This window comes from Canis aureus, chromosome 16 (genome assembly GCF_053574225.1).
Source record: "Canis aureus isolate CA01 chromosome 16, VMU_Caureus_v.1.0, whole genome shotgun sequence".
Classification (NCBI taxonomy): Eukaryota; Metazoa; Chordata; class Mammalia; order Carnivora; family Canidae; genus Canis; species Canis aureus.
Window position 1 is genome coordinate 20,142,366 of NC_135626.1, and position 27,530 is coordinate 20,169,895.

Genomic DNA, 27,530 nt, shown 5'->3' on the forward strand with positions numbered 1-27,530 from the left:
ATCAATTAAATAGTTTGAACTATTAATAATACCTTTGGGATTAAAAGCAAGTTATAGAGAAGTACTCTAGAACTTAATTTGCAAAAGCTTTTGTCAGTAAATTGATAATTAAAATTAAAATCCATAAACTTTGTAAATCGAGAGATTCCCCTAGGTAGTAAATAATATCCTAAGCTTAGCTGTCCTGCTTATTAGGCTTTAGAGAAATTCTAGGGAAAAGATAAAAAATTAGCTACCTTTCTTATGAAATGATAATATAATTGTTTATGTAACTTTTGCATGAAATCCATATTTTAATCCCTTTGATCACAAGTCCTAGTCAAATCAAATAACTTTTTGGTTTGATACCAGTGTGCGTTCAAAATGAAACATACATAATAGTGTAACTAGTTCAATTTACGTGTATCTTAAACTAAGTAATTTTTCTAATAGATTTTGGGACAAGGAAAAAAATATAAATGTTTATTTTGTGTATGGTTGTCTTTCTTGAATATTTCATTTGTGTTTTCTGCCAAGAAGCTTTAACTGTATTTGTCAAAAATACTTTTGACTGGCAGTTTATTATAGTCTTATTATCATAAATGTTAAATCTTTATAGCCATGTAATCAGTAAATGTTTTTAGTGTTAATTAAAATAATTGGACATCTTATTTGATCAAAAGAAAATCACAGTATTGTAGGAAGGTAATTATAGTTGTATCGTGAAAGGTTTATTTAAATGACTTTATATATAAGGACTTAAAGAGTTTGCTGCAAATTTGGAACTGATTTGGGAGGGAAAAATGAGTAAACTTCTGAGAAGTCATCATAGGAATAGGAAGTCTTTTTGTTTTCCCAGACTTCTTAGGAAAATGAATACAACGTTTATATTTTTAAACAAAAACATTTTAAAGTATTGATTTTCTATTTAGATAAGCCATCACAAAACTCAGAAAATGAACAAAATTCTGTTACCCTGGAAGTCCTGCTTGTGAAAGTTTGCCACAAAAAAAGAAAGGTAACATATACAATATTGGTAGATTATGTGGAATAATTTTTAAATTATGTTCATGCATATATATTGTGATTTTAAATCTTGAAAGCCTTTTTTTAAAAAACAAATTTTTTTTTTTTTTTAAGATTTTATTTATTCATGAGAGAGACGGAGAGAGAGAGGCAGAGACACAGGCAGAGGGAGAAGCAGGCTCCATGCAGGGAATGCGATGCGGGACTCAATCCCGGGTCTCCAGGATCACACCCTGGGCTGCAGGCGGCACTAAACCGCTGAGCCACCGGGGCTGCCCTAATTTATGTATTTATTAGAGAAAGCATTTTGGGGGTGAGGACAGAGGGAGAGGGTGAGAAAGAGTCCCAAGCAGACTGAAACGAGCACGGAGCCCAAGGCGGGGCTTGATGGCACAGCCCTGAGATCACAACCTGAACCGAAACGAAGAGTTGGACACCCAGCCAACCAGCTGTGCACCTGGGTACTCCAAACCTTGAAAACTTTTAAATATGTTGATGGCTGAAATTTTAAAACTGATAGTCTTAGTGCTCCAAACCTTGAAAGCTTTTAAATATGTTGATGGCTGAAATTATAAAACTGATAGTCTTTTTTGTCAACCTCCCAGATCTTCGTGTTTTTTCTGGACTGGCTGAGGTATCTGCATAAAACTTTGTCCTATAGGAGTTTGATGATGAAGGGAAGAAGGTATCTTTTAGCATATTAAAACATAAATTCAGTTGCATCCCTGTCACTTCAGTCTCTTAGCTTATGTTTTAGCAATTTGTACCAATTAAAATGTAAATAAGGGCTGAGAGTTTTTCCCAAAAGGATTACCTTTTGTAACATTACTCTCGGGCAGAGAAATTCTGTTGCCATTATTATCAGCCATTGACCTATTAATACATTGCCTCAGATTTTTACTTATAAGGTGAAATCATTTCACCATAGAAACACATGTTAGGGTAGTTAAATTTCCTCACCAACCCACTAAACCCCACAGATCTACTTTTAGTAGCCTCATGATCTTGGGTATTTTAAGATTAGGAATGACCTGTATAGGGGCACTTGGATGGGTCAGTTGGTTAAGTGTCTGCCTTTGGCTCAAGTCATGATCCCGGGGTCCTGGGATTGAGTCCTGCGTCAGGCTCCCTGCTCAGTGGGGAGTCTGCTTCTCCTTCTGCCTTATGTGTCTGCCTTTCTATGTTTCTTATGAATAAATAAGTAAAATATTTAAAAAAAAAAAAAAAAAGGAATGACCTGTATAGAGGTTCCTGTTGCTGATGTTCTTCCAAAATCATAGTAAAGTAGCACAGGGCTTGAGCACTTTTAGAGCACTGGTATAGAGTAGACTAAGGTGATGATAGACAACAGCGTAAGTATATATTTAAAATTTCAAAGTTAAGAAATACCATTCCCGACTCCCATGCAATCCCCATACAGATGATAAGCAATGATGGTGAACATTCTTGAAGATGCAGGCAAAATAAGTGAATAAAACTATAATGTCCTTTTTGTGTTTCAAAAAATAGGTGTAAACATTTGCTTGGAAGGATATATACAACCAGCTGCTAATATTAGTCATCTTTGGAGTATAGGACCTAAGGGAACTGGGGGAAACTTTAAATATTTCTCGTTTTATACTCTTGTAAAGTAGATTTTTTTTTTTAGATAATAAGAATGTATTCTGTTTTCAAAAAGAAGCTACCATTTGTTATAAAGGTCTTCACATCTTCCAGTTTTTCAGCTCTTTAAGCATAACTACAGTTCTGTAATTACAAAACATTCATAAGATGAACATAATTGCTTCTATTAAACATTTAAATATATGGATTTACCGTTTTATAACATTGATAGTAGTATTATTATAATGCTTTTCATTTCTAATGGTCCTATCAGTTATTTTGTTAAAATAGAAAATTTAAGGCAAAATATTATTAATTTATATGATCTTAACATTTTAAGCTTGGTGTTAATTCCATATTTCTTTTTTTTTTTTTTTTTCTTCTAATTCCATATTTCTAATTTAAAATATTTCAAATGGACCATCAGCTAAATATTAGATACACTGTATCATTATTTTCATTATGTTGGAGAAATCTTCAATTGTTAATATTTGAGATATAGCTATTCCAAATTTTCTTTTTGCTTTGTCACAACTTTCAGAACTGTAGTTAGGATTTTATTTTATTTTTTTAAGTTTTATTTTTTAAAGATTTTATTTATTCATGAGAGACACAGAGAGAGAGAGGCAGAGTCACAGGCAAAGGGAGAAGCAGGCTCCATGCAGGGAGCCCGACGTGGGACTTGATCCCAGGTCTCCAGGATCAGGCCCTGGGTCGAAGGCAGACGCTAAACTGCTGAGCCACCTGGGCTGCCCTATGGTTAGGATTTTAGCATACTATTTGGTTAATGATGTTTCCTATATCTGTGATTAGAAGTTTTATTATAATTCTTATAATAATTGCATATGCACAAATATAATTTCGTAATCTTTGCCTTGCAGGATGTAAGTTGTCCAATAAGGCAAGTTCCTACAGGTAAAAAGCAGGTGCCTTTGAATCCTGATCTCAATCAAACAAAACCTGGAAATTTCCCGTCCCTTGCAGTTTCCAGTAATGAATTTGAACCTAGTAACAGCCATATGGTGAAGTCTTACTCATTGCTATTTAGAGTGACTCGTCCGGGAAGAAGAGAGTTTAATGGAATGATTAATGGAGAAACCAATGAAAATATTGGTAATTTTTATTTTAATAGTTTTATTTTAAATTTTGCTTTTCTAAGGAAGAAATTGGTGCAGAGCTAGAGGTAAATTGCATGCATTCTGAAGTCATGAAATGACCTTTATTTGCAAATCCTTTAAAGTCTGATGAGTTAATTAATTTTAGGGTAGATTACTCTGAATCTTAAACAGTTGGCTGTTGTGCTGTACTAAGTATTTAATCTGTAAATTTCTCATTGTTACATGATGAAACCTATTTCATGTGGTAAAAAAAATATCTTGAACACTGGATGGAGAAGACTAGTATTTCAAATTAGTCTCTCAGCAAAACAATGAATTCATTTCCACACACACACAACATTTATTGTGAAAAAATTTGTGTGTATATGGCTGTCAGAAGAGTTTTATATAGTGAACATCTGTCTACCCTACCACTTAGATTCAGTAATTAAGATTTTATTATATTTACATGTCATATATCTATCCCTCTCTCTTCCCAGCAGTTCTGAATCGACCTTTGACATAATCATTCAACTAGCATATAAGTGCTAGGAATACAAAGATCATTAATACATCCAGTCCTATCCTCCAGAAGCTCACAAAGCCGACCTAGAGTGTAGAGATAAATATAAATAATTAAAGAAAAATGATGAGTAGTATAATAGAGTTATATGTGAAATTCAGTGGAGAGGCACGTGGTGGAAATAACGTTTGAGCCTTGAAGTATCCATTGAAGTTCTAGAAAAGTAACTATAAATATGGATTGTTTTTTTCTTCTTTGCCTAGTAAGGACATACACTTATGATAAAACATAAAATTGAAGAGTGTAAGTCTGGACATTGTATCACAACTTAATTGTATTTTGTACCTAATTTGGGATAAGAGACCATGTCATAAATAAGACCTTTTTGTCTGAATATTTGACTGATGAGAAATGTTTGTGAAATTCAGATGTCAATGAAGAACTTCCAGCTAGAAGAAAACGAAATCGTGAAGATGGGGAAAAGACATTTGTTGCACAAATGACAGTATTTGATAAAAACAGGTAATGTTGGACAAGTGAGGTTCCCATAACATTCTAGAAATGTTTTTGTTCTGATGTGTAATATAGTGGTGATACCTCTTTGCCTTTGTTTCTTTTTATGCTTTAAAATGAAAAAAACAAGTTTGTAAATACTGAATTCTTCTGTCACATAGAAAGCAATAAACATAGATGAGTTGCTATTTGAATGGCTCAGTTAAGATTGTTTATTAGGCATGTATTTTCTCAGTGTCTACTCTCTGTCAGACACTGTTCTAGGCAATGATAAGGCAACAAGATCCCTGCCTTCATGGAGCTTAATTTCTAGTGGAAGAAACAGACCACCATCCGAAAATTGTATCAACTAATGTCACTCATTGGTGAATGCTCTGAAGAAAAATAAAGAGAACAAATGGTTGTTGTATAGAAAGGTCTAGGAGAAGATAGTATTTCAAAGAGACCTGAATGAAGTGGGCCCTGTGCAAATCTTGAGGTTATGTATTATAAAATTAAGGTAGAAATCTGTGTCGTCACAGAGGAGCAAAGAACACCTGAATTTGTTCTCATCTCTCCCACATCCTAGGTTTCACTGGGAGTGAAGCATCTTAGTGACAGTAAAAGGTCTAGGAGGCAAAGGCAGCATTCTTTTTTGAGGAGATCAGAGAATGGATCCTGTAATGTGCCATGAGTTCTTGTTTCAGGCTACTTGCTGGTAGTTAACACAGTTCATTGATAGGTATAGGAGAAAGAGGCAAGTAAAGCAATTAGTACATTCCTCCTACTTTTTAAAAAGTATGAGATGTTGCTTATTAGCTACTAGATAAAGTTACAAGGCTTTTAATAGGAAAGCAAAGATGGTTAGGAATAATGCCATAAATTCTGGCTACGTATTGCTGTATTGTCTTAGAATAAATCCTTTAACATTACTGTTAGAATATATGACTTAATATTGAACCAGTATAGTGTCTTTTAAAGTCAGAAATTTATAGGTCAGAGATTTATTTATTTTTTTAAGATTTTTAAATTAAATTTATTTATTTGAGAGAGTGACAGAGCAAGCATGAACAAGGTTTTGAGGGGATAGGCAGAGGGAGAGGGAGAAGCAGACTCCCCTCTGAGCAGGGAGCTGATGCGGGGCTTGATATCAGGACCCTGGGATCATGACCTGAACCAAAGGCAGATGCTTAACCACCTGAGCCACCCAGGCGCCCCAGGACAGAGGTTTAAATGGAGAACAACGGAGACATGTTCTAGGAGATTGTAGTTAATGTCTATGGGAGAAGCAACTAGGATGTGACACAGTGAGCTTCATTGTGTTCATCAGTGTTCTATTTTAGGCAGCATGAGGGGGAGTGTTGTGTTCTTTTTTTTTTTTTTTTTTTAAGATTTTTATTTATTCATTCATGAGAGACATAGGCAGAGGGAGAAGCAGGCTCCATGTAGAGAGTCTGAGGTGGGACTCCAAGACCACGCCCCTGGCTGAAGGCAGGCACTAAACCGCTGAGCCACCCAGGGATCTGCGTGTTGTGTTCTTTTTAAAATTCTTTCTACCTTACATGTATTAGCATATTCCTTATACCTATAAAATATTGGTTTCTAATTAATGAATAAATGTGCCAAGAAGAAACCGTAGTAGAATTTTTCTCCAATGATTTTGAAAATTTCTAAACTATGAAAAAGTCAAACAGTATAGATCATTGATACCCACATGCCCTTCACCTAGATTCATCAGTCATTAACATTTTACCACATTTGCTTTATTTGTGTGTATTTTATTTTTGTGCTTAACTGTTTCATTGTGACGGTCTACTTCATTCCTCCTAAACACTTCAGTATGTATCTCCTAAAAACTAGGAATTTCCTTCATAACCACAATACACCTGTCATACTCACGAACTTGAACGTAATGCAACAAAGACTATCCCCGGTTGACCACAGTAATGCCCCTTACAGATGCTCCTCTCCACCCCACCCCAAAGGTTATGATCTGTAGCAAGTCGCCCTATCTATTCAGTCTTCTTCAGTTCTCCAAAATTGGGATAGTTCTCCATTCTTTTATTTCTCTCTACCTTTTGTGACGCTTTTTATTGTTGTTAATTCATATATTGCCTTTATTTTTTTTTACATTGAAGTATAGTTGACACAATATTACTTTCAGGTGTACAACATTGTAATTTCAAACATTCCATATGTTGTGCATTGCTTACCAGGATAAGTGTAGTCACCATAGAAACTTATTACAATATTATTGACTATGTTCTCAATGTTTGTACTTCTCACCCCTGTGATTTATTTATTTTATAAGTTTTTACCTCTTAATACCCTTCACCTGTGGTGTTTTTTTTGTTGTTGTTTTGGGCTTTTTTTTTTTTTTTTTTTAGGATTTTATTTATTTATTTGACACAGAGCGTGTGAGAGCACAAGGAGGGAGAGCACAGAGGGAGAGGGAGAAGTAGGCTCTCCGTTGAGCAGGGATCCTGACCCGGGGCTCCATCCCAGTACCCTAGGGTCATGACCTGAGCCGAAGGCAGACTGTTAAATTGACTGAGCCATCCACATATACCCCTCTTTCATCTATTATGTTTAACCCCCCACACTCTCCTCTGGCAACCACTTGTTTGTTTTTGTATGTATGAGTGTGTATCTTTCTCTTTTTGTTATTTGTGGCACTTTTTAAAAGTACAGGACTATAGTTTTACAAAATGTCTCTTAGTTAAGGAGTAGATTTAGGTTAAATATTTTGGGCAGGATACACTGAAGGGTGATGTGTTCTTTGTGTACATCACAGACACAGGTAAAATTGGGTTTGATCACTTACTTGGTTAAGGTGGTGGTCATATTTCTCTATTATAACAGTATCTTTTCCCTTTAATACATAATCTCTGTGGTAATCTCAGTTTCAACTGGGTCCATTTTCTCCCCAACAACATTTCACCCGGTAGTTTAGCATCCATCAGTGACTCTTGCTTGAAAAAATTATTCGTATGGCAATTGCCAGAATGTTAACATTCTATCATTTCTTCTATTTTTATTGACATTTTTTTCTGTATATTAGAAGAGCATTCCTTTCCTCCACTTATTTATCAGTAATTTAATTAGTATTTTTTCTTAATCAGTAACAAATTCCATTTTTATCCATTTTTCTTTAATCTGCTCATGTTGTTACTCATTTTAATGTTCAAATTGTTCCAAATTTAATCAGGAGATGCCCCTCTAAACAGGGTCCTTTATGTCTTTTTTTTTTACTTTTATTTACTTTTTGTTTGTTTTTCCTTATTTTCTGAATAGTAAGATATTCCAGGCTTACATTCTCTCTCTCCTACTTCTGCTCTAGAATTGGCCATTTCTTTTAGTCTTGATTTCTTTTTTTCTTTTTTTTTTTTTTTCTACTAAGATTTTACTTACTTGAGAGCATGTGAGTGCATTGAGGGAAGAGCCAAAGGGGGAGGGGGAGAGAGAATCTCAAGCAGGCTTTGTTCAATGTGGTCCCTGACATGGGGGTTGGGCTTGATCTCTGAACTCTGAAATCACGACCTGAGCCAAAACCAACAGTCAGATGCCTAACTGAACTACCCAGGCACCACAGCCCCTCAACCCCCATCTTTTTTTTTTTTTTTAAGGTAGGCTCTATACCTAGTGTGGATTTATTTTTTTAAGTAATCTCTACACCCAGCATGGGGCTTGAACTCACAACCCCACAATCAAGAGTCACATGCTCTTCTGACTGAGCCAGTGAGGTGTTCCTAGCTTGATTCCTTTTAATGGAGGAAAAGTATTTACAACCCAAGATCTGAGGAGTTAGATGTGTAAAAAGTTCTTTTTATAATCTCAAAGAAGTTAAAGTCTCCTTAAAGAATGACCACAATTCAAATGCCATATAGAAAAAGTATGAAAAAAATGAGCAAAATTAAAAACGTATTCTGAAAACAATGGAAGTCCTCATAAGCTAAGTAAAAAATAAAATGACAAGGGAGAACTAACTTCAATTCATACTATAGATTGATGTCTCATTTCTTTAATATAATAAGATCATCCTCATTAAGAAAACTACCACAGCCCAATAGAAGAATGAGCAAGAGATAAAAATGGTTACAAAAAAGGAAAATATATGTGATTTTTAAACATTTAAAAGATAAGACATCTAAAACATTTAAAAGTACACTGAGATGTCATTTTTTCACTTACCAGTTTGGCAGAGATCAAAAAACTGATAAAGCACTGTTGATGAGGCTGTGGGGAAAAAAGGGCCTCCTCATGCATTACAGGTAGGAGAGTAAATTGGATTGTAGCTATCAAATGTTCGACTGTAAAATAGTATATTACGTAGCCATGTAAATGCATGAGGGAAGCATCGTTTCAGCTTAGAAATATATGGATGTGTTATTACCTATACAAATACATAAAAATAGCTTTTTAAAATGTTAAGTTGAATAGCTTTACTGCTGTACTGTTGAAGTAGAATAAATTCAAGGTGCACAGCATAGAGACAAAAATTCTTAAGTCTCAAAATCATTTGGTGTTACAATCAGACTCAGAGACATACTACCCAGATTCAGTTGCTAGCACTATTTACTATGTCATCTTAAGGCAAGCTGCTTAATCTCTCTGCCTCAGTTTCTTCTTCTGAAAAGTAGAATACTCTATTTCATCGGTTGGAAAGATTAAATGAAAAGTGAAGTCTTTCAAATAATGCCTGGCACATAGTAAGCACTCAATAAATGTGAGCTGTTATCACCAAACAGAACTGTTCCAAGACTGATGGAGAGAAGCCAGATTCTTGCAACATACAATTAATTGTTGAGCATGGTTGAAGAATGGTGTTTAGGGTAGTAGTGTTACCAGTATTTAAAGGAATGAAAAAAATAATAAGCTGTATGTAAACACACATATATGTACACATACATTAAAACTATATTGTGAAAAAAAAAACTATATTCGTGAGTATGGGCATAATTCTTTGATTCAACTGGTATTTCATTCATTTATTCATCCATGAAATGTTTATTGAGCACCTATATGTGCCAGGTGCCCCTGGGATCTTATTACCAGAATCATAATCATCAAGTTTACTGGTCATGAATGAAACTCAAGAATTCTAGTTCAAGTGTTTTCAATAGTTAGAAATGACAGAGGCATAATTCTTTGTGGTTACCTAAGCCAAGTATTCGAACACTTTTTATCCCATTTTTTTTTAAAGTATAAAGCTTACACTTGTGCTTTATACTTAATGTTTAAAATTTACCAAGTTTTAAAAAAATAAAAAAAATTAAAAAAAAAATAAAATTTACCAAGTTTTGAGGATTTAGGCATCTATTATACTTTAGTATGATAAATTACATCTGAGTATCTACAATAATGAAATAATTCTTTAGTAATAATAGTTCTTAGTGCAGATCATTAAAATTGCTTTTGTCAGGAATGGAGAGTAGGTATATTTCAAAATTCTGTTGGGTATGTAAGCTAGTTTATAAATTTAATTAACTGCTTTTTAGTATAAATCTAAAGATGTAGAATTTAATGTACTTACAGTAATACACAGGTTACTTTAAAGTGTATGTGTTTGTCTAACAGGCGCTTACAGCTTTTAGATGGGGAATATGAAGTAGCCATGCAGGAAATGGAAGAATGTCCAATAAGCAAGAAAAGAGCAACATGGGAGACTATTCTTGATGGGAAGGTATGGACTGCTTAGAAGGTGGAGCACGTTATAGTCATGAACTCCCATTTTTGATTGATGTTTTCTTTCCCAAATGCAAATTTATGTTGGAAGTAAAAGAGTCCTTTGTTTATATACTTTGAAATACACAAGTAAAAATTACCTAGTCAGAGTATTCAATGGAAAGCACTGTCCTTGGATCCAGACTGCCAGGTTCAAATCTCCACTCCTAGCTATGTGGCATTCTGGCAAGTTTTTTAAGCTTTTGTGTGTCAGTTTTCTCATCTGGAAAACGAGGCATAGAATTGATGGATTAAATGAAATAATGAAATATGCTTACCACCGTGCCTGGCATAAAATAAGTGCTCAATAAATGTTAACTACTATTGTACCTGAAACCAGTACTACACTATGTATTAACTAACTTGAATTAAAAAACAACAACAAACTAAATCCTCTTGATGGTAATAGCAGGCAACATGCAATGACTAGTAATACATTTGTCAAGAAATCTTCAGAAGTTGGATGAATCATAATTAAAGTAACTTTTTAAAGAGACTTGGTAAAGAATAAATACATTTCTTGTCTTAGGTAGGCCGACTCAACAGAATCATGATGTCATTTATTTCCAGATATGTGCCATCACAAGCAAAATCCTAGGAGTTTTTTAAGCCTTAAAATTAGTCTCAAATTCATGTAGGCATATAATAGTATGTAATTAATAGTAAAGAATATTGTAGAAGTTTTCTAAGAATGTTTACTTAACAGTAAACAATACTGTAAAGATAAATAGAACTTAAATTGTATGGTATAATAAACATAGGAATAGAGGAAGCATTGTTTTTAAAATAGTTTCATGTACATTTGGATTTTAGTCTGTGATAAAATTGGTATTAGATCTGTGTGGGAAAGACTTCTTATTCATTGTGAAAGAACTGGTCTCTAGCCATCTGGAAATAAACTTAGACCTTATAAATCCCAAAAGACTCATACATGAAATGTAAATATTAACATTACATAACTTCAGAAAAAAATGTAGGTGAATATTAATATAATCTTAGTGTGCAGAAAGCCCTTATAAGTATAATGCAAAACAAGAAAGTGTAAGATAACTTACGAAAGTGAGTCATTTCTCCACTACAAAAATCTAAACATTAAAAGCAAATGATAAGCTGGGGAAAAATTAACATACAAAAAGCTAATACAATGTATCGTTTTATAAACCAACAAGAAAAATAATCTAATTAGAAAAATGGTTAAAGAGCAATCAGACAATTCTTGAGGCAATAATTGTAGATTACTAGCAAGCTTTTAAAAAGATATTCAACCTTATTAGTATTCAAAGATGTGTAAACAAAATCAAAGATAGTACTTTACTGGTTTGACAAAAAGTTTGGCAGTTTCTAGTTGGAGATGTGAGGATACATAGTCTCACGTAATGCTTCAATGTGAGAATAACTGGGGACAGCCTTACTGGAGGGCAGACTGGCAACATGGATGACATTTTAAATTGTGTGTATAGGCATTAGCAGTTAAGACCATTTCCTCAGTATTGTCATGAGGTGTAGTAACTGAAAAGATGTGGGTAACAGGTCTTGTCAAAAATAGTGAGAAACCAGAAATACCTTAAATCTAAAACAATAGTCTTTAAAAAAGAATAATACTTTGACACGAAGATTTCCATGGTATTTAGTTTTTAGTAAAATAAATTAGTAAAAAAAACTAAAACAATTAGTTTTACTTTAATAATATACATATTTCTACTTTTCTAAAATTAATGGTGGTTTCCTCTAGGTGGTGGAATTTTAAATTTATTTTTTTATATACTTATCAATAGTGTTTGAATTTCATGCGGGTGTTCATTGTTTTAAATTTTTTTTTTTTAAGATTTTATTTATTTATTCATGAGAGACATAGAGAGAGAGAGGCAGAGACACAGGCAGAGGGAGAAGCAGGCTCCCTTCGGGGAGCCCGACATGGGACACGATCCTAGGTCCCCAGGATCAGGCCCTGGGCTGAAGGCAGCACCAAACTGATGAGCCACCCGGTCTGGCCTTAAATTTCTTATTTAAAGTTTAAGGTGTGTGTGGTTTTTTTTTTTTTTTTTTGGTTTTTGGTTTTGGTTTTTGTTTTTGTTTTTGTTTTTTGCTGTTGTTTTTTAAAGATTTTATTTATTCATGAGAGAGACAGAGAGAGAGAGAGAGAGAGAGGCAGAGTCACAGGCAGAGGGAGAAGCAGGTTCCATGCAGGGAGCCTGACATGGGACTTGATCCCGAGACTCCAGGATCACGCTCTGGGCTGAAGGCAGCACTAAACCGCTGAGCCAGGGATCCCTGGGTGGCGCAGCGGTTTGGCGCCCGCCTTTGGCCCAGGGTGCGATCCTGGAGACCCGGGATCGAGTCCCACATCGGGCTCCCGGTGCATGGAGCCTGCTTCTCCCTCTGCCTATGTCTCTGCCTCTCTCTCTTTCTCTCTCTGTGACTATCATAAATAAATAAAAATTTAAAAAAAAATTTAAAAAAAATAAATAAATAAAAAAAATAAACCACTGAGCCACCCGGGCTGCCCTAAAGTTTAAGTTTTTATTCACAAGAAAATAAGTATTCTATAATGTGAGTTACTGGTTTTTCCCAAGAAATTGAAGGAATATGAAATGGATATCCTTTTAAAGTTAGAGCATTTAGATTTTTTTTAAGAAGCTTTGTGGTATTCTTCTAAATAAATGTCCCATAATTTACTAAGTAACTAATGCTATTTTAATGGATAATTCAATTATATTAATTTTTTTACATTTTCACAAATGTAAATATACTAGTACATGTATCTTTATGCATTGTATTTTTTTCAAAACTAATTTATAAAAACACACTTTTATTTCATCCCTGTCCAAAATTATAGTTTAAAAAGAATGATTTGTAATAAAGTTGTAGGAATTTAGGCTTGTATGGCAGTAAAATAAACAGGTTTCTGTGGAATAGCATGAATGCAGACTTTCAGAAGATTATTGGATTATTGAAGATTTATTCTGTATGAATTGAGAAGTAAAAATAGAAGGAGGAGAGCTGCTGAGATACTTTAGTAATAAGGTAGTAGAGTCTACCTTATCTATACTTAGTGATTATATAAGAGAAACAAATAGAAAAATAGGGGCCAGATGTAATTCTGAAGTTTTTAGGTTAGAGTCAATAATAGGAATGATAATATGAACAAAATTAATTATACCTCGGAAGGAAAGAAAATAGATTCATGTCTAAACATATTTTAGTTCAAGGCAACATTAATGTCACTCAAGTGGCAATGTCCAAGAGGTAGTTGAGGTACAAAGTTTTAAAGCTTAAGAAAAAAAAAAAGTTTTATAGCTTAGGTATAAAAGAATGGAGGATCAATTTGGAATCATCAGCCTAATAAGGTACATCCATGGATAGGTGACCAATTAGGGTAGATGGCTAAATGTTAGCTAGGAATTAAGGAGACCATGAGTAGAGTCTTATCATAAGTGATTAGAGGTTGAGGTGGAAAGCCAAAATAGCTGAGTCCCAGAACCCAAACAGGAAGAACAGGGGAAGTTGTCATTGAAGCTGAAGAAGTCAGGGAAAATTACTAATTGCTCTTAGTGTTCAATTTACAAAAACAAAGTAGTCATCTAACTGGCAGGCTTTGGTTACCACAGGTTTTTTTTTTTTTTTTTTTTTTTTTTTTTTTCTTTTTAAAACCATTTCTCATTGATTACCAACATGTAAGAATAGGAAGGTCTCCCATGTGAACTTGGATTCCTGACTTCTTTTGAAAAAAATTCTGAAAATCTGGCTATGCTGGCACTGTTTGCACATGGCGACAATTAATCCCTGCTGTTAAGTGTCTGCCACTTTAGGCAACCTGAGCTCTCCAGTACTTCAGTCTGTCTTGAGCCCATATATGTGCTTTCCTTCCCTGGCCATATCTGTAGGCATTGTAGGCTTTCAAATCCACCTTAATTTATCATAATAGATATCAGGAGGTTTCTTTTGTTCTGTAATTTCTTTCAATTCATTATGTGAAACCTTCACTCTTTTCATGTTTTCTTTTTTAGAGGCTGCCTCCATTTGAAACATTTTCTCAGGGACCTACATTGCAGTTCACTCTTCGTTGGACAGGAGAGACCAATGATAAATCTACAGCTCCTATTGCCAAGCCTCTCGCCACTAGAAATTCAGAGAGTCTTCATCAAGAAAACAAGCCTGGTTCAGTTAAACCTACTCAGACTATAGGTAAGAAAACATTGCTATCAAAATAATGCTTTGCAGGGGCACCAGCTGGCTCAGTTGAAAGAGCATGAGACTCTTGATCTTGAGATTGTGAGTTTGAGTCCCACATTGGGTGTAGAGGCTACCAAAAAAATAAACAAACTTTATGATAATAATAATAGTAGTGCTTTGCAGAATTAGGACTTGGCTTCAGATTCATTTGTTTTCCTTTTGTTCTAATAATTATTCTTAGGGAAATATAAGCAGTTCTTTATGTTTTGTGCAGATGTGTCTGGGAATTTTTTTAACTTTAAAACCATGATGAAATGCATAGTGTATATATATAGTATGTTACGTGTCATGTGTTATATAACCCCTCCAAATGAAGTCTATAGATAGCTTCATGTCAATTTAGGACAAGTTTTTTTCCACCAAATTTCTCTTAAGCTCATGAGAAAAACAGTTGGTTTTCATACCTTTTTAGATTTTGGAACTGCAGATATATAAAGAGTTTTAGAACTGTATGCTTTTTTATAATTCATATAAAGATTTGTATATGTTTTAGAACTGAATTAAGTATTTCAGAGTGTTTTTTTACAGTTTTAGGGCTAGAAAAGTATCATCATAACTTGAATTTTACCAGGTTAAATTTTGCAGTAAATTTTTAGAGGAAAAACACTTATAAATGGAGATAATTCTGCTGAGTTAAGGCCCAGGTGAGCTGTAGTGTTGTTTGTCATGTTGTATCTGCCTCATAAGAACACTGCCTTCAAGTGAGAGCATCTGTATGTTTTTATCCAACTCTATTTAAAGAAGACAAAGTTTAAGACCACTGTCTTGGCCTGGGTGGGTCAGCGGTTGAGTGTCTGCCTTTGGCTCAGGGTGTGATCCCGCAGTCCCAGGATCAAGTCCCACATCGGGCTCCCCTCAAGGAGCCTGCTTCTCCCTTTGCCTGTGTCTCTGCCTCTCTCTCTGTGTCTCTCATGAATAAATAAATAAAATCTTAAAAAAAAAAATACAAAAAACACCCAAGATGTGGGTGCTGAGTGTACTCATTGCCTCTGGGGTGCCACTGCTTTAAAGATTTTATTTATTTGAGAGACAGATAGGGAGAGATAGAGTGAGTGTTAGCATGCATGAGGGGAGGGGCAGAAAGAGAGAAGCAGACTCTGCTGAGCAGGGAGCCTGACTTGGGGCTTGATCCCAGGGCCCTGAGATCATGACCTGAGCCTCCCAGGCTCCCCTATTTGTTTTTAATGAAAGTAGTCATATTTATTGTTTTCACACTCTCTTCCCTGAGCACATATTCCAAGGGGCCCTAGTTGTTGGGGGTGTAATACGTATGTGTTTAATAAGCTTCACCATATTTTAGTGAGAAAACTGATTTCCGGATGCATGGGTGGCTTAGCAGTTGGGCGTCTACCTTTGGCTCAGGGATTAGCCTAGTGTCCTGGGATCAAGTCCCACATTGGGCTCCCTGCATGGAGCCTGCTTCTCCCTCTGCCTGTGTCTCTGCCTCTCTGTCTCTCTCTTTCATGAATAAATAAATAAAATTTTGTTTTTAAAAGAGGGATTCCTGGGTGGCTCAGCGGTTGAGCATCTGCCTTTGGCTCAGGGCATGATCCCAGAGTCCCAGGATTGAGCCCTACATTGTGCTTCCTGCATGGAACCTGCTTCTTCCTCTGCCTGTGTCTCTTCCCCTCTGTCTGTCTCTCTCTCTCTCTCTCTCTCTCATAAATAAATAAAATCCTTAAAAAAAAAGACAACTGTCTTTGACATTGACCACTCATGTCCATTCATTGTGTGCAATTTTCTGTTATGTCAAAGAGACTTAAGAAATGATCAGAGGCACACCTGAGTGCCTCCGTGGTTAAGCAGCTGCCTTCAGCTCAGGGCATGATCCCACAGTCCCAGGATCAAGTTCCACATCGGGTTCCCCTCAAGGAGCCTGCTTCTCCCTCTGCCTGTGTTTCTGCCTCTCTGTGTCTCTCGTGAATAAATAAATAAAATCTTTAAAAAAAAAAAAAATGGGCAAAGATTCCCAAGTAAATTGTGGTCTGGGTACTTCTTAAAATACTCTGTGGCCAAATAGGTAAGTGTTTTGAAACTGAGAAAGAAATTTCATACAAAACTGTACATATGAAATGGTTACTTATGTCAGGGAAAATATAAACATTTTATTTTTAAGTCTGTAATGAAATATACCAAAATTATTAATAGCCATCTTTTGGATTTGGAGTGATACTAATACAATCATTATTTTTTAAGATTTTATTTATTTATTTATGAGAGACACAGAGAGAGAGAGGCAGAGGAAGAAGCAGGCTCATGCAGGGAGCCCAATGTGGGACTCGATCCCAGGACCCCAGGATCACACCCTGGGCTGAAGGCAGTGCTAAACCGCTGAGCCACCCGGACTGCCCAGAGATGGTTTCTTAAAAAGAAAACATGGCTCCTGCCAGTAAGACCTTAATGACTTGAGGATGAGAACAAAAATTGTGTTAAGTAGGGCACCTGGGTGGCTCAGTCAGTGAAGTGTCTGACTCTTGGTTTGAGCTCTGGTCATGATTAGAGTCATGAGACTGAGACCTGCATAGGGCTCCGCAATGAATGTGAAGTCTGCTTTGGATTCTCTCCCCCTCCAACTTGTGGCACATGTGTGCCCGTGCTCTCTGATTTTCTCTCTCAAATAAATAAATCTTTAAAAATTTAAATTTAAAAAATTGTGTTAAGTACCATAAATAGAATTCTTTAAAAGCTTTAATGTTTAATTAGTTTTATAAGATAAATTATTTCACTTTTTATAAGCAGGTATGTGCATTAAATATAAAAGTATATATTTTCAGCTGTTAAAGAATCCTTGAATACAGACCTGCAAACAAGAAAAGAAAAAGATACTTCAAATGAAAACCGGCAAAAATTAAGAATATTTTATCAGGTAATATAGCTGGCCTTACTTTTTTAAGTAATCATGAAATACCTTTGTTATTGCATGTTGCATCTGAAATACTTTGGCATATTTAAATGAAAAGAATGTCTCTAATTTGGTTTTCTCTTTTTAAATTGTTTTAACTATTTCTAAAGGTGATACTGAAATAAAATATCTTGAGATGTTTAAATTGGATATTTGCTGTTTTCTGTTTTTTGTTAAAGTTCCTTTATAACAACAATACAAGACAGCAAACTGAAGCAAGAGATGACCTACATTGCCCGTGGTGTACTCTGAACTGCCGCAAACTTTATAGTTTACTCAAGCATCTTAAACTCTGCCACAGCAGATTTATCTTCAATTATGTTGTGAGTAACCTTTCTTATTTTTCTTACTAATAATATATGACAATCTGAATTTCAGAAACTGCTTCTTGGGACGCCTGGGTGGCTCAGTTAGTTAAGCATCTGCCTTTGGCTCAAGGTTATGAGACTGAGCCCCAAGTTGGTTTCCTTGCTCAGTGGGGAGTCTGCTTTTCACTCCCCCTCTGCCCCTTCCCCTCACTCTTGCTCTCTGTCTCTAGCTCTCAAATAAATAAAATGTTTAAAAAAAAAAAAAATCTAAAAAAAAAACCCTATGTTAAGAGTACGCTTACTATGATGAGCACCAAGTAATGTATAGAAGTGTTGAATCACTGTGTTGTACACCTGAAACTAATACAGTACTGTATGTTAACTATACTGGAATTTCTGTATGTTAACTATACTGGAATTTAAAAATAACAAACTGTGCTTCTGCACAAAATGCCAAAATCTTTGCATTTGATAGATTGCTATTTGCATTTGATAGAATGCTAAATGCATGAATTATAGTGATATATTTTACACATATTTGCATAGTGCACCTGTACTGACTTACATAATCCTCACGCCAGCTCTTTGAATTAAGTAGTAGTTTCTTCTTACTCAAAACAAGAATAATTTGTATAAAGTCACCAAGCCAATAAATGTCATAGCCAGGATTTTATTTTATTTTATTTATTTATTTTTTTTAATTTTTATTTATTTATGATAGAGAGAGAGAGAGAGAGGCAGAGACACAGGCAGAGGGAGAAGCAGGCTCCATGCACCGGGAGCCCGACGTGGGATTTGATCCCGGGTCTCCAGGATCGCGCCCTGGGCCAAAGGCAGGCGCCAAACCGCTGCGCCACCCAGGGATCCCCCATAGCCAGGATTTTAACACAAATATTCTTGACTCCAGATCTTATTCTAACTTCCCTTTCACCATTCCAGTGTGTGTGGCTTATTTTAGTTTTCAAAACATTAAGAGCCACAAATACTTTTTAATTAATTAATTAGAGTGATAGGTATTTAGGGTAGGGATAATTAATATTTCCTTATTCTAAGCATCTTGCCATTTTTGTTGCAGTATCATCCAAAAGGTGCTAGGATAGATGTTTCTATCAATGAGTGTTATGATGGCTCCTATGCAGGAAATCCTCAGGATATTCATCGCCAACCTGGATTTGCTTTTAGTCGTAATGGACCAGTAAAAAGAACACCTATTACACACATTCTTGTGTGCAGGTAGGTTAAAAGGTCATAGAAAAAAAAAACCTATTATCTGACTTTTATTGATGATGCTGGAGGCACAAAGGAGGGCTAGACAGAGCTGTTTAGGGTGGGAATCATTACTTCAAATTATTATTTAGCTAACTGTCTGGGATGGTATACTGCTTTATAACCCTCCGCAGTCTCTGTAGTGATTTTCTCAGTTCTTCTTTAGAACTTTTTCATGTTTTAAATATTAATGTCACCACTGCTACAGTGGCTAGAAGGATTAAAGAATTCTCCCAGTGGAAGTTACTGTGTGCATGCCTAGGTAGGAACCTGTGCCAGAAGAGGAATATACTCTGAGAGGTGTGAAAAAGAACCCTATCCCTGTCACTTAATGTTACATCAGCCTTTCTTTTCATCAGACCAAAACGAACAAAAGCAAGCATGTCTGAATTTCTTGAATCTGAAGATGGAGAAGTAGAACAGCAGCGAACATACAGTAGTGGACACAATCGTCTATATTTCCATAGTGATACTTGTTTACCTCTCCGTCCACAAGAAATGGAAGTAGATAGTGAAGATGAAAAAGATCCTGAATGGCTAAGAGAAAAAACCATTACAGTGAGTATTACTATTATCACCATTGACTGTGATTTTAGAATCTTAAAATGAAGTGATTCATGTTTAAAAACAATTAAAAAACAATTAGTTTAATACAAATTAAACTCTTGACTTAGTGTAAAGGAGCCTGTTCTAAATGAAGCAATTCAGGAATCCACAATGTTTGTAGTTGTGTCATTTAAACAGCGGAAGGACATAAAGATTTTCTTCTTGTGATTTTATATCATGTTTTTTGTTTTTTTGGAAGTAGGTAACTACTTCATAACTTAGAGATTCCCTTTAAGATTACTACTTAAGGGGCACCTAGGTATCTCAGTCGGTTAAATGTCTGCCTTTGTCCTAATCTTGGGGTCCTGGGATTGGGCCTTTCATCAGGCTCCCTGCTTGGCAGGGAGCTTGCTTTTCTCTCCCCAAATCCTCTTGCTTGTACTCTCTCTCTCTGTGTCAAGTAAATAACTAAAATCTTTTATTATTATTATTATTATTTTTATTCATGAGAGACAGAGAGAGAGAGGCAGAGACACAGGCAGAGGGAGAAGCAGGCTCTATGCAGGGAGCCCAATGTGGGACTCGATCCCGGGTCTCCAGGATCAGGCCCAGGGCTGAAGGTAGCGCTAAACCACTGAGGCACCCGGGCTGCCCAAATAATTAAAATCTTAAAAAAATAAAAAGAAAATTACTGTTTAAAAGTCGTTTGAGGGCAGCCCTGGTGGCTCAGTGGTTTAGTGCCACCTTCAGCCCAGAGAGTGATCCTGGAGACCCTGGATTGAGTCCCATGTTAGGCTCCCTGCTTGGGGCCTGCTTCTCCCTCTGCCTGTCTCTCATGCATAAATAAATAAAATCTTAAAAAATAATAATAATAATAAATAAAAGTTGTTTGATTTTGCCACTTTGTTGTATAAATAAGTTGTAATATTGTTATTTACAAAAATTCTGTTTTTGACATTCTGATAATTTTCTTAGAAATACCAATTTTGTTTATTCTATACTAATAGTTTTTTGTGTTTTTTTTTTTTTTTAAGCAAATTGAGGAGTTTTCTGATGTTAATGAAGGAGAGAAAGAAGTGATGAAACTGTGGAATCTCCATGTCATGAAACATGGGTAGGGTATTTCTAAATTTAAATACTCCATTTCCTTTATGCTCTTGTTGCCACTTCACATTCTATAAATCTATGTTTGAATCTTACTTAAAATTTCATTGGCTTAGGGCTGCCTGGGTGGCTCAGTCGGTTAAGTGTCCAACTCTTGATTTCAGTTTAGGTCATCATCTCAGGATAATGATACTGAGCCCAGTTGTGGGGCTCTGCACTCAGTGTGAAGCTTGCTTAAGATTCTCCTTCTCCCACCCCTAAAAAATAATAATAAAATAAAATTCCATTAGCTTAGATACAGTGTGCTGTAAATATTACCCTAATCCAGAGTATTGTAACTGCATAAAGAAAAAAAGTAAAAAAAGAGAAAGAAAAAAGGTGTCAGCTCTAACAATAGTTTCCATTTTTAATAGGAAAAATGAAATTTTAAAAAATAACCTAACCCTTTTTTTAATTACCTAATTTTGATTTCTTTTATTGCCAAAGATTAGACAAATATGTCCCTTGCTTCATGCCTGGAAATCCTGAAAATTACTTTTATCGCACTTTACCACAATTTTTGAAAATTGTATAATTCTGGAGAATAAAATATAATAAGTGCCTTCTGATTTCTTACTACTGTTGCACAGAGGTCATGGTAGAGCAAGTTCTTGTGCCATTGTGGCTATCTACCTTCCAAAACATTGTTTTTCCTACAGATCTGCCTCCTTCCCTGTGTAAACTATTTGCCTGTCAATACACAGATTTTTCTTCTATACCTTATTATTAGATATTCATTTAAGGCTTTCTTTTGTAGTGCAAGCAGCCAAGGTTTTTTTCATTTATAATGAAATAAATGAATAAAATAAATGGTAAGAAGCACTTTTGTTTCTTTACTCTTAGGGAGTATGTACCAATTCTTGGTGCATAATTTCCAACCCATCTGAGGTGCATGGGCCATCGCCTTTTTTTGTATACTGCCTCAAGCTAAGAATAGTCTTCACATTTTTAGGGGATCGGCAGGGAAAAAAGGAAGACCACAGATCGTATATGGTCTGCAAAGCCTAAAATGGTTACTTATCTAGCCTTTCACAGAAAATGTTTGCCTGACCCTGGTGTAGTCGTTAAAACTCAGTTAACTGAGTATGTATGTATGTGGAAGCTCAGGTTAAGTCTGTTTTTTCTTTTGTCCTGATATGTCAGCTTTAGATGGAATTTTAGTCCTACTATTATTTATTGAGTTCCATTTTCATTCCTTAATCTAACTCTGTTAGCATAACAATTATTTTGGGTTCATGATATACTACTAGCATAAAGTGGCAGGTAGTTGGGTAAACTTTGAATTTGAAAATATCTGTAGGCAGGCCTTAAAGACTTTATTGGACTCTCAGTTTCAGTAGGTAACTGAGCAGCCATTCTGTTTGGTTTAATTTGATTTTTTCAACTTTTATTCATTGTAGGTACACTATACTTGATTTCTAGCAACACAACCACACTGTACCACATTTGTTGTGACATCTTCAATTTTTTTTTAATGTAGCTTTTTTTTCTGTTTCATTGAAAAATCATTGGCATACATCACACATCACTGTGTAAGTTTAAGGCATGCCATATGATGGTTTGATTTACATCCATTGTGTGAAATGATTACAATAGATTCAGCTAACATTTTCTTTTTTTTTTATTTATTTATTTATTTACCCATGTGCAACACAGAGAGAGACAGAGACACAGGCAGAGGGAGAAGCAGGCTCCATGCAGGTAGCCCAATGTGGGACTCGATCCCGTGTCTCCAGGATCACGCCCCAGGCTGCAGGCGGCGCCAAACCGCTGTGCCACTTGGGCTGCCCTAGCTCACATTTTCTCATACAGATAAAATAAAAAGAATAAAGAAAAGACTTATTTTCTCCTTTCATTGAGAACTCTTAGTATTTACTTTCTTTACAACTTTCCTGTATATCATACAGAACAGTGTTAGCTATTATCCTCATGTTTTCTGTCCATTATATCCCTAGTACTTATTTATCTTATAACTGGAAGTTTGTACCTTTAGAACACCTTCCTCCAATCTCCCCTTTCCCCACTTTCTGCCTCTGGTACCCACAAATTCTCTTTTTCTATGAGTTTTGTTATTGTTTTTATTTTTTTTAAGTAATCTCTACACCCAGCATAGGGCTCAAACTCATGACCCAGAGATCAAGAGTCGCACACTCCAACCAAGTCACCTGTTTTCAGATTCTGCATATAAGTGAGACTTAGTATCCTTCTGTTAGATTTATTTGTATAATGCTTTTAAGATCCATCCATATTGTCACAAACGTGGCATCTTCGTTTCTTTAAAGGCTTTCCGTGAACTGAAAATGCAAAGAACACTGCTTCTGAAATAGGAAAATATGTCAGACTAAAGTGTGTGTGTAGAGAGTTAATGAGAGTGGTGCTGGCAGGAGAAAATGCTCTGTATTTTTAATACGGCTATATGCCATTTCATTAGGACAAACAGAAATGACATCTGTTTAAGTTCTGGTTAAATCTCTTTAGAGGTGCCTGGGTGGCTTAATCAGTTGAGTGTCTACCTTCGGCTCAGGTCATGATCCCCAACATCCTGGGATCAAATCCCACATTGGGCTCCCTGGTCAGCATAGAGTCTGCTTCTCCTTCTCCTTCTGCCTCTGCCCCTCCCCGCTGCTTGTTCTCTCCCTCAAGCTCTCTCTCTCTCTCTCTCAAATAAAATCTTTTTTTTTGTTAATATCTTTAAGTTTTTTAAATGGTAAGTCCATTCAAGTCATGGATGGAATTTCAGATTCACTAGTTTTACTAATTGTTAAATCATCACTTACTGGTCTATCATAGTACCATGTTGTATTTGACATGATGCTTTATATCACTATTGATGTTTGTGTTATTTTTATTAAATAGGTTTATTGCTGACAATCAAATGAATCATGCCTGTATGCTGTTTGTAGAAAACTATGGACAGAAAATAATTAAGAAGAATTTATGTCGAAACTTCATGCTTCATCTAGTCAGCATGCATGACTTTAATCTTATTAGCATAATGTCAATAGATAAAGCTGTTACCAAGCTCCGTGAAATGCAACAAAAATTAGAAAAAGGAGAATCTGCTTCCCCTGCAAATGAAGAAGTGACTGAAGAACAAAATGGGACAGCAAATGGATTTAGTGAAATTAACTCAAAAGAGAAAGCTTTGGAAGCAGATGGTGTCTCAGGGGTTTCAAAACAGAGCAAAAAACAAAAACTCTGAAAAGAAAAAACCCAACCCCATGTTATGGACAAACACTGAAATTGCGTTCTAGGGAATTCAGCCTCTAGGAAAAGTTTTGTTTTTGTTTGTAATCATAGGTTTCAAACAGGCACTGTTAGATGAAGTAAATGATTTCAACAAGGGTATTTGTGTCAGGGCTCGACTTCACTTCATCATGCAGCATTATTTGTATGTCCATTTCATTGATGTCATTACAACACACTCTGAGCATGAAAAGCAATACTTCAAAGAAAGTATTTTTAACTTCAGCAATTGTCTTATGAAATATATTGAATTGAACTAGGAATTATTTCATATATTTAAATTATAATGTTTTTTGCATTTGTGACTGGCCATTTTTCTACTTTGTAATTGTGAACCTTTTCTTGGGGAGGGAAAATTGGAGTGTGATTCCTTTTTTAGAAATTGAAGATATTTTGAAATTATGTTGCATTATTATTTGCAATCAAACCTTGATCCTTGAGTTTGAAATCATTTATCAATTTGGAATGAGAAATTACAACATTAAATTCTTTACAAAGGTTCATTTACAATTTTAAAATAGCACTTCTTCATCTTATGCCTGTTTGAGAAAATGTCAGTTTTTCATATTGTTGACAGTGAAATGTCATGTTGGCTTACAAGGTTACTGACCATTTTGTTTTTATGTGGATACTTTTACTGCATTGCTCACCCAGTATATTGTTTTAAACTTGAACATTTGCTGTTTTGGGGTGGTTTTTGTTTGTTTGTTTGTTTTTTGGGTTTTTTTCCTTTTTCAGTATGGTAATCACATTGAAATTTCAGCTGTCCACATCTTTTCATTATAAACCAAGGGAAGAATGAGTTTGGGATTTTTAAGATGCCACTTTTGAGGAAGGAAATATTTTATAAAAATGAACCAGAAAATGTTGTAACTTTTTTTTCTTGCAAGGATGTCTTTGTAATGTATTTCATGATTAGAATATCCAATACAGATAAGCTGACTTGAATTGTTGTGAGCAATTTTGCCCTGTGATATATGTGTTTTATGCACATATTTGCAGTTGGATTTTCTCCAACAGAAAGTGGTTTCACTACTGGCACATTGACAAGCACCAATAGATTTTTATTCCAACTCCAAGCACTGTGGTTGAGTAACATCACCTCAATTTTTTATTATCCTTAAAGATAATTGCATTTTCATATTCTTTATTTATAAAGGATCAATGCTGCTGTAAATACAGGTATTTTTAATTTTTTAATTTCATTCCACCACCATCAGATGCAGTTCCCTATTTTGTTTAATGAAGGGATATATAAGCTTTCTAATGGTGTCTTCAGAAATTTATAAAATGTAAATACTGATTTGATTGGTCTTTTAAGATGTGTTTAACTGTGAGGCTATTTAACTAATAGTGTGGATGTGATTTGTCATCCAGTATTAAGTTCTTAGTCATTGATTTTTGTGTTAAGAAAAATAGGAAAGAGGGAAACTGCAGCTTTCATTACAGACTCCTTGATTGGTAAGCTCTCTAAATGATGAGTTACAGTAAACTCTGATCATGCCTCTGGATAGTGAATCTTGAGCATTTCTCTCGGGCTTTAATTTGCTAAAGCTGTGCACATATGTAAAAAAAAAAAAAATAGATTATTTTAGGGGAGATGTAGGTGTAGAATTATTGCTTATGTCATTTCTTAAGCAGTTATGCTCTTAATGCTTAAAAGAAGGCTAGCATTGTTTGCACAAAAAGTTGGTGATTCCCTCCCCCAAATAGTAATGAAATTACTTCTGTTGAGTAAACTTTTTATGTCATCTTATAATAAAAGCTGAAAAAATCCCTTTGTTTCTATTTATAAAAAAATGCTTTTCTATATGTACCCTTGATAAGAGATTTTGAAGAAATCATGTAAGATGATAAAGCATTTGAATGGTACAGTAGATGTAAAAAAAAAATTCAGTTTAAAAGAACGTTTGTTTTTACATTAAATGTTTATTTGAAATCAAATGATTTTGTACATAAAGTTCAATAATATAAAAGCTGTATTCTGTTTTGGTTTTGGTTTTTATTATTATGCATTGTTAATGTGTGTACTAAAATTTTAATTTGGCTAGGATAGTAAGGATCCAGAAAAAGCACACCCATTGGTCAGAGTTAATAAGAAATTAAAAAATCAATGCAAAAATCCTACTTTCAGTTCTAGTAACATCAGTTCAACTGCCATGTTATTTATGGTAATACTTAACCATTTTTATAGTTCAGAGTAATGTCAATGTTAACCTAACAGCTATCCATCTTTGGTTGTGGATTTTTTTCTTTTCTTTTTAATGAAAAAGATTTTATCTTGGCCTTCACAAAGCTCTTAGAGTGGGATATAAATGAGAATTATAAAGTAAAATGACATTGTATAATAAAGTTATATACAACATTCTGTGAGGTTAGTAGTTGCTGACGTTAACTCTGGAAGAGTTAGGGGAAACTTTACAGAGGAGCTGAAGACACTTGCTTTATTTACTAGTAATAGCATGTTGCCTGTCACATGCTTTTGTGTATTCTTTGAGCTGAGTGCCTCTGCTTCCAAAGCTCACTATATGTTTCTTGAAAGCCATCTCACTGACCTTAGTACTGCCCAATGGTTTTATTTTTATTTTTTGAAGATTTTATTTATTTAGTCATGACAGACACAGAGAGAGGCAGAGACACAGGCAGAGGGAGAAGCAGGCTCCATGCAGGGAGCCCCACGTGGGACTCGATCCTGGGTCTCCAGGATCACACCCTATGCTGAAGGCGGCATTAAACCACTGGGCCCCCGTGGCTGCCCACTGCCCATGGTTTTAGTTGGTGCTTAGGTATATGGTGACATGAACTGAGGGTTTTATTTTTATTTTTTTTAACTGAGAGCTTTTTTTTTTTTTTTTTTAAAGATTTTATTTATTCATGAGGATCACAGGCAGAGAGAGAAGCAGGCTCCATGCAGGGAGCCTGACCTGGGACTTGATCCCAGGACTCTAGGATCACACCCTTGGCCAAAGGCTGCGCTAAACTGGTGAGCCACCCAGGGATCCCCTAACTGAGGGCTTTAAAAGCTGTGCTAAGAGTTGTGATTTCAGGCAATAGGACACCAACCTGTGTTTTTGGCGAGCCATGGCTAAGAATTTGGGAGGGGAAAAGCTCTGCACAGGAAGAACCCATCACTAGGAGAGTGTTGTAGCCTAGGTGAAACCCCCAACTAGTAGGACACTACCTGCCATGAAGTAAATGCCTGAGCAGTCTTCGGTCAGTCGTGGTGCAGGACAAAGGAGCAACGAAGCCAGGAATAAAGTTTCAGAAAGGAAGTAGTACTCCTGCGGCATGGAAAAAGAGGAAGATGGCAGCTTCAGGGTGGTGAGAGGATAGGAAACGGGTATAAAGTGTTGAGTACACGGGAAATGAGTTGGAGAGGTTTATCATGAAGAGTGTGTGAAAAATGGACCCAAGGCACAGAGACCAGCAAGGTTAAGAATTCT

General features: G+C 35.4%; 1 protein-coding gene across 5 annotated transcripts in view; it reads left to right on the top strand.

The window, feature by feature from the left end:
- Window positions 1-26,076, top strand: part of SUZ12 (SUZ12 polycomb repressive complex 2 subunit) — a 45,900-nt gene extending 19,824 nt beyond the window's left edge. For all 5 annotated transcript variants that reach the window (XM_077852104.1, XM_077852103.1, XM_077852106.1 and 2 more), the window contains 11 exons: window positions 912-997; window positions 3,489-3,720; window positions 4,656-4,749; window positions 10,297-10,402; window positions 14,451-14,628; window positions 17,451-17,542; window positions 17,758-17,901; window positions 18,962-19,119; window positions 19,512-19,710; window positions 20,733-20,812; window positions 23,698-26,076. In XM_077852104.1, the coding sequence (XP_077708230.1) occupies window positions 912-997; window positions 3,489-3,720; window positions 4,656-4,749; window positions 10,297-10,402; window positions 14,451-14,628; window positions 17,451-17,542; window positions 17,758-17,901; window positions 18,962-19,119; window positions 19,512-19,710; window positions 20,733-20,812; window positions 23,698-24,043 (1,715 nt within the window). In that variant the 3' untranslated portion in view covers window positions 24,044-26,076. The remainder of the gene's footprint in view (window positions 1-911; window positions 998-3,488; window positions 3,721-4,655; window positions 4,750-10,296; window positions 10,403-14,450; window positions 14,629-17,450; window positions 17,543-17,757; window positions 17,902-18,961; window positions 19,120-19,511; window positions 19,711-20,732; window positions 20,813-23,697) is intronic.
- The last annotated feature ends 1,454 nt before the right edge of the window (window positions 26,077-27,530 follow it).